Source organism: Microtus ochrogaster (genome assembly GCF_000317375.1).
Source record: "Microtus ochrogaster isolate Prairie Vole_2 chromosome 6 unlocalized genomic scaffold, MicOch1.0 chr6_random_2, whole genome shotgun sequence".
Classification (NCBI taxonomy): domain Eukaryota; kingdom Metazoa; phylum Chordata; class Mammalia; order Rodentia; family Cricetidae; genus Microtus; species Microtus ochrogaster.
The window spans coordinates 1,650,880-1,658,573 of record NW_004949095.1 but is presented as its reverse complement, the minus strand read 5'-3'; the positions used below and the strand labels follow the sequence as shown (position 1 = coordinate 1,658,573).

Genomic DNA, 7,694 nt, shown 5'->3' with positions numbered 1-7,694 from the left:
CACACACACACACACACACACACACACACACACACACACACACACACGTGCGCGCAGTGAGGTAGCCTTGGACCACTCACTTCTCCATGCTGTAGAAGAGCATTCCTCGCTGGAAGTAGGCCACTGCCAGGTGCTTGTCTCTGTTGATGCTTTTGGTGAAGGCCTGCAGGAAGAAAGGTCCATACTCAGCCACAGAGCCAGGGCAGACAGGAAGTGTAAGAGTAGCCCCAGGGAGAGGCAGGCAGGTGTGTCATAATGATTCAGCAACTCAAGGTGACAAAATTGGCCTGGGGTACAGACATCTTGGGTTGCAATGCCCTGGGGTGTTGCTTCCTCATTTCATAGCCTGTGGTAAATTACCTAACCTCTCTGAACCTCAGTTTTTTTTTTCCTCTGTGAAATAAGTGATAAGGCTAGATATCTCAGCAGTTAAGAGTGCTTGCTGCTCTTCCCAAGGACCCAGGTTCAATGCCCAGCACCATGTTAGCTCACAATGTCTGTAATCCTAGCTTTAGGGGCCTCCTTGAGAATCAGGTGTGCACATGGTGTCAAAACATACATGCTATCAAAATGCCCACTCCCATCAAAAAACAGTAATAAAAATAATATTAAAGTTATAGAGTTAAAATACATGTTGTATTTGTTTGATATAAATTTATCGTGTAAGTATTTAAATCATTAAAATAATAACAAGAATACATATATAATATTAATAAGAGATTAAGCAGGAAAACAAGGGCAGAGGGGATGAGAGAATTAGCAATAGAAGAATGGGAGAGAAAATCCTGGCCAGTAAGGGGAGGGGGGGGAGCTTCATCCAGGATCACCGCCTCCTCTCTCCACAGTGTGCTTTGTCTCCACAGCTCTCAGGCTGCAGCCGGCCCCTGAGGGGTTTGAGGCCAACCCAATTTTTAGAGTGAGTTCCAGGACAGCCAGGGCTGTTACACAAAAATCTTGTCTCAAAAAAAAAAAAAAAAACCGAAGATTAAAAAAATGCTGAAATGCCCCATATCCTCAATAGACTTCATGATTCATTTCCAGTGTGATTTCCTTCAGCCAGCCTCAGAACCCTTGGAGGAGCACCCTGTGGTGTTGGTCAGAATTGCTTGAGCTGAACTGATGGGATGCTAAGTGCCTGGAAACCTTAAGAGGTACCTTACAATCAGGTGCAAGGTGGTAAGACAGAGAAAGAACGCCTTCAGGGGGAGTTGGTAAAAGACAGGAACAAGAAGTCTTCAGGAGTGGTTAAAGAGAGACCTTGGGGACTGCAAAGTTCTTTGAAATAGCAGAGCCCCACCCATCGGGTGGCTCAGAAAACCTGTCCTGGGAGTTTTTTAAAACTGTCTGCCTGGCCAGGGGCCCTTAGAAGGGGATTCCCAGGGTAGTTCTGGGGAGCTTTTGTTCTTTTAGGGTTTCACTCACCTGCTCAGCTGCCGGCATATTCTCCAGGATGGTGTGCATGCAGCCTATGTTGAAGCAGATCCTCGAGTGGGGGTCCTGCACCTCGCTGAAGGCCTGCAGAGCACCCTTCCAGTCCTTCTTGTCGGCTGCCAGCACCCCTTCATTCCAGAGTCTGATGGCCTCAGCCAGGGACATCGTGAGCTGTGTGCCAGTAGGCAGGGTATTTCGAGGTATTTCTCACCCTACCTGCAGGGCACTCCAGGCTTCAGGGGACCAACCTAGCACTCAGAATGGGGTCTAGCCTCCCTCTGGGTGACTTCATAGTGTCAGGAAGTTTCCCCACCTTTCAGGAACTGACGCATAAGCTAGCATGAGAGAGAAAAGGAAAGAGGAGAGGGCTGGAGGAGGCGGGCTAGAAAAGGGGAAGTACACTAGCTGCTGCCTGCCAAGGGTCAGTCAGTTCCTCTAAGTGCTTCTCTACATGCCGGGCACCTCCCATTCATCTCTGCCTCCCACGCTGTCTGTGGCAGCTTCAGGTCAGGGGGACCTCAGCAGGTTTGGCCAGGCAAGCCCCTGTTGTCGCTTCTTTCATCCTTGAATTAATTCCTTGCTCTGGGTCTAGGGCTGTTAACAGGCTTCTTTGTGGTCTATGGACACATCTGTTGATACAACTCAGGCTGCCTTGAACTCCCTATCTTCTGGCTTCAGACTCCCAGGTTCTGGAGTTATAGGTGTGTAAGTACTACTGTTCCGTTTTAGCTTCAAAATATTGGGGAAAAAATAAATATGCTACTCATTTCTGAGACAGGATGGGATGTCTTGAGGATCCATCCAGGTCTAAAGTAACTTTAAGAGAATTCAGGCGGGTTCGATTTCTTGAAAATTCTCCAAATGGGAGGCAAACATGACCATAATTATCATCTGCCTGTGGAAACTGCAGCCATGGCTCCTGTATGGTGACCGATGGGTTCACTAGTCTCTGTAAACACAGATTTGGGATTCCTTTATGTACTGCCTTGGCGAAGTCAAAGTTAATATGAAACAAACAAACAAACAACAACCAAAACAAAAAAATTCCTGAGGAAAAGCAAGGTAGTGTGTCTACATAATGAAGTCTGCCCACGTCTGGACTTAAACAAGGTAGTGTGTCTTAAACAAGATAGTGTGTCTTAAACAAGATAGTGTGTCTTAAACAAGGTTGTGTCTCTACATAATGAAGTCTGCCCACATCTGGACTTCTCATATTACTGAGGGTCAGATAAGTGGATATGTCTGAGTCTTGTTTTGTGGCATCGGAAAGAACTCAACACAGGGTTTGTAGGATAAAGATAAAGACAAAAGTGTCATTGCATAGACTCATCCCTACCTTTGGTGGGCTTTCCTATCTCACATCTCTGCCTGGTAATCTTCTCAACCGCCCAGGTTTATCCATCGAGACTCCTTCCGATATCTCTACCTCTGTGACAGCAAGCACCCAACTCTAGCTTGAGTGATGACAATGGACAATGGAGAGAATATTTTTTCTTTATCTTCTCTCCTCCTAAATACAGACTGTCTTGTTGTGAAATATTCCTTTACATTGTGTGAAGATATGTCACTGTGATTGGTTTAATAAAAAGCTAAACGCCAATAGCTAGGCAGGATTTTCAGGGCAGAGAGAACACTGGGAAGAAGAGGGAGGCATCTCAGGGAGACTTGGAGGAAGCATGGCATGTAGGAAATGAGATAACAAGCCATGAACCACATGACAGCACATAAATTAATAGAAATGGGTTAATTTAAGTTATAAGAGCTAGTTAGCCTAAGCTATTGGCCAAACTTTCATAGTTAATAATAAGTATCTGTGTGGTTATTTGGGAGCTGGCGGGTGGAACAGAGATAGGCTTACTACACTATATTTCCTCTCTACCTGTTAAGCTCTTCATTCCCTTGAAAGTTGGGACACTGCCTTTTATTCTCAGATCTTTGACACTGACTCTTAAGAAATGATGGAAGGAGTTAGAGCCAGGTCTGGTGTCAATGACCTGCCACCCTAGCTACTTGAGAGACTGAGACAGAAGGATCCCAAATTCAAGGTCTGCTGGGGCAATCTAGAAAGATCCTGTCTCAGCGTATAAACTGAATAGCAATTTAGTGCTAGAATTCTTATCCAGCATGTATGAGTGTAACTGGAGGTTTCTCTCTCACCCACCAGTTCCAGAATAACTACTCTGAGGCTTAATATTAAACAAACTGTTTAGCCTATTAGCTCAGGCTTATTACTAATTAGCTCTTACAACTTAACAAATTAACCCATTTCTATGATTCTTTTTTTTTTTTTTTTTTTTTTTTTTTTTTGGAAAAGGGTTTCCCTTTGGTTTTGGAGCCTGTCTGGAACTAGCTCTTGTAGACCAGGCTGGTCTCGAACTCACAGAGATCTGCCTGCCTCTGCCTCCCAAGTGCTGGAATTAAAGGCGTGCGCCACCACCGCCCGGCTCCATTTCTATGATTCTATATTTTACCACAAGGCTCGTGGCTTGTTACCTCACATCTTGATTCCCCAGCAGCTGCTGGTATCTCCCAGATCCTGCCTTCCTCCTCCCTTTATCTTTGCTTGGATTTCCTATCTGGCTATATTCTGCCTGGCTATTGGCCAAATCAACATTCACAGCATTACAGAAGGGCATCCTACATCATATGAGAGGAAATGACACCCAGGTCATAGCCACACCTGTGGCTCTGCCCAGTGGATGATCAGAACTTGACCATCACAGAGATTATTCTCAGGAAAATCAAGTGGGCTTGTAGCTAAACTAGGTTTTCATAAGCAATGTTTTGGTCATCATCATCATTATCATTATCATCTTAGCCTGACATTAGAACCTCCAAGTGATCTCTCAGGCCTTAGGTTCTCGTTTTTCTACCTCTATGCAGGCGTCTATGGCTAGTTCCTCTTCTCAGCTGACCTTTCAAATCTGTGCTTGAAATTCACCCAGCCCAGCCTTCAAGGCAAGCTCATACATCTTCTAGTTGCCCTGAAGTCAGGCCTGCAGGCTGCAGCCCACGCTCTAGTCTTCCACCCCAACTTCTACACTATCAGCCTCACCTCCCATATGACAGCCATTCTTCACTCATGGGGTTCCATATGCTCTTATGTTTTTACCCCATCACAGACCTCAAACTTCCAGGCAGAATTTGGAGTTGGAGATAACTCAGCCTTCTGTTATCAGGGTATAAGTGATTGGGTTGGGCTCCAACCCCTCTCACCACACAGGCTAAGCTATCAGCAGTCCCAAGTTAACATAGTCTCCTGACCATCTCTGACTAAAACCTACCCCCTTCTCTATGCAGCTTTCGGACCGTTTCTAAAATCTTCCTGTCTTAGCTATGCTTTCTATTGCTGTGAAGAGACACCATGAGCACATCAATGCTTATAAAGAAAAACATTTAATTGGGGCTGGCTTGCAGTTTGGAGGTTTAGTCCATTGTCATCACGTCAGGAAGCATGGCAGCCTGCAGGCAGACATGGTGCTGGAGGAGTAACTGAGAGTTATACATCTGGATCTGAAGGTGGCAAAAAGACAGTGATACTCGTCCTGGCTTGAGAATCTGAGACCTCAAAGCCTGCCCCTAGGGACATAATCCTCCAAGGCCCCACCTACTCCAACAAGGCTACACCTCCCTATAGTGCCACTCCCTATGAGCCTATGGGAGGCATTTTTTTCCCATTTCAATGAATTTTATTAGAGAAGACTGGTCCCACTGTAGTGTCAGCAAGGGTGATGCAAACACAGTCCAGGACTCTAGACATAGAGATGTTAATTGTTAGTGGAAAATTAACCAAGTGACCATTGACTCAACCTCCGTTCAGTCTGTGAATATAGCATTATTAATGCCAGGATGTATTTATCTTACTCTCAGTCATAGACTCAATTATTAAGTTGTTATGGTGAGAAATTGTTACATTTGCAGTAGCTGCCTCCTTTTTCCTTCATTATCACTCCCAGCAGTCACCAGGGGCCACCTTTGATGTCATAATTCTCTCCGTAGCTGTGTTATCTCTAGGTCAACATTGATCAACATCCCTTACACTGACTTGAGTGTGCCTTCTCTTTCCTCCACGCCGGTGGTTCTCAACCATCCTCATGCTGTGCCCTTTCATATAGTTCTTCCTGTTGTGGTGACTGTTATGGTTTTCTGTCTCTTTAAAAGACAAGCCACGCCCACTCCCTCCCCCATCCACTGAGGCAGTCTGATCTCCAGCTTCTGGCCTGAGCTTGCTCTCTTTTCCATCTTCCTCTCAGAGAGGCAGCTTCGCTTCTACCTCTCTCCCCACTTCTCCACTTCCCCCCTTCTCTGTCTTTTTCTCCTCTCTCTCTCTCTCTCTCTCTCTCTCTCTCTCTCTCTCTTTCTCTCTCTCTCTCTGTCTCTTTATCTCTCCCTCTCTCTCTGTCCCCCCCTTCTCCCTTCCACCTCCATAACCCCCTGAATAAACATTCAACCTCACCCTGCATGTCGTGTCTATCCATGTTTCTGTCTTCTGCCCACCCGCCATGTGTCTCCCTGCCTGGGACCAGCCATTGCTCATGGACTAGCAGCTGTCTCTGCCTGGGACTGGCTGCTCCCAGGGCCCGCTGTCTGCCGCCACATGGCCCACCACCACCGCTCAGGCCACTGCTTGGAGACCGGCAGCCATCTACTGCAGCAGGGATCTTGCAGCATTTTTTAAAAAAGAATATTAATGACCCCCCCTCAGCCATAAATGCAGTAAATTTACTACTGTTACAAATTGGGATGTAAATACCTGATTTGCAGGATATCTGCTATGCGACCCCTATGGGGGCTCTCAGTTTACAGCTTGAAAACGGCTGCTCTAAGTCAGTGTCTATGGGAGGCATTTTTATTCAACAGTATAGCACCATATCACCTCAAACAGGTAATACCACATTTGGGAAAAAAAACAAAACACTTTCTAAACTCCTTGTTGGGCAGGCACCCCAAGATTCCCATCCCTCCCTGGGTCCCAACTGCAAGGGTGACTCCTTCTGCTCCAGGGTCCCCCACCCAGTTCTGTTCTTCTTACTCGTCTTCTACTTCCCCAGCTGACCTCTGTGACCCCTGCCATTCTTCCTCCTCCCAACATCCTCTGTCAGAACTCAAGTTCTGTTCCAGTGCCCGTCTCCTGAGTCAATGTGAGGTACCACATTTCCCACACTGCCCCAGGGAGCATGCTCTGATGGGTTCAGGCACAAATGCTGAGTTTTATTTTGTTTAGTTTTGTTTTTCTGAAACAAAGTTTTGCTCCCCAGCTGTGGCTAGCATGGAATTTGCAGTGATCCTCCTGCCGCTGCCCCCCAAGTGCTAGGATTACAGGTATAAGCTACCACACCTGACTTTTAACATTTGCTTATTTATGCTGTGTATGTGTACATGTGGAAGCACACGTGTGGCACCGCACACTTGTCCCTGAGACATTGTTTCTCCCTATGTTAGTCTCCCACCTAAACTGTATGCTTCGGGAGTGGAGAATCCAGGTCTGGTTTTATCTGGCTTCCCACTGTATCTTTCATGGCTATCACTTGTTTGATTATTAAATTCTGTGTTAAATATTGATCGATGCATAGCACCTTTTGAAGGGCTCTCCTAGGCCTGAGAGAGCATGGCAAACATGGTGCTCACAGGTTTTGCCCTTTTCCCCTTTCTTTTCCTCTCCCTTTCTGAAAGCCGTTACATTCCTAAAACTAGACCCCAAGGTCCACTCTCTTGTTTGGACACTGGCTCATTCCTGAGACAAAACACCAAGGTCTAACAATCAAATTTCATTATTTGGCGCTCATGTCCAATCAGGTCTTACCAACTCAGTCTAGAACAGACTCCCCTTTCTCTCCTTAAAAACCCACTCCTACAGAGACACCAGCCCTTTTGACCCTACTTTCCTTCTTACTGCTGCTACTGTTTGCTGTCTGCCTTTGTAGCCACCCCTCCTACTTGCCCCTCCTAAGAATTTGGTGTCTGGGTATGTCCTGTACTGACTCGGGGAAAGGGGGTGTGGCACCCCAGAACTTACTAAATACAGCCCAGGTCAAAACAGCTTCTCTTTCTTTTTTAATTTTTAATTTTATTTTGTGTGCCTGTGTGAGTTATATGTATGTGCACCATATTGGGCCAAAGCCTGCAGAGGTCAGAGAGGTATCTGACCCCTTGGAACTGGGTGTGTTGTGAGCCACCACGTGGTTGCTGGGAACTGAACCAGGCTCCTCGTCAAGATCATAGCTTTCTTTACCACGGAGCCATCTCTCCAGTCTCTCTCTTTT

General features: G+C 46.2%; 1 protein-coding gene across 1 annotated transcript in view; it reads right to left on the bottom strand.

Annotated features, from left to right (window-relative positions):
- The window catches only part of Ncf2 (neutrophil cytosolic factor 2), a 27,473-nt gene extending 25,740 nt beyond the window's left edge, over positions 1-1,733 (bottom strand). The window contains exons 1-2 of the mRNA XM_005363867.2: positions 1,423-1,733; positions 81-163 (exon numbers count right to left, since the gene is read on the bottom strand). Of these exons, the coding sequence (XP_005363924.1) occupies positions 81-163; positions 1,423-1,596 (257 nt within the window). The 5' untranslated portion in view covers positions 1,597-1,733. The remainder of the gene's footprint in view (positions 1-80; positions 164-1,422) is intronic.
- Positions 1,734-7,694: the final 5,961 nt, after the last annotated feature.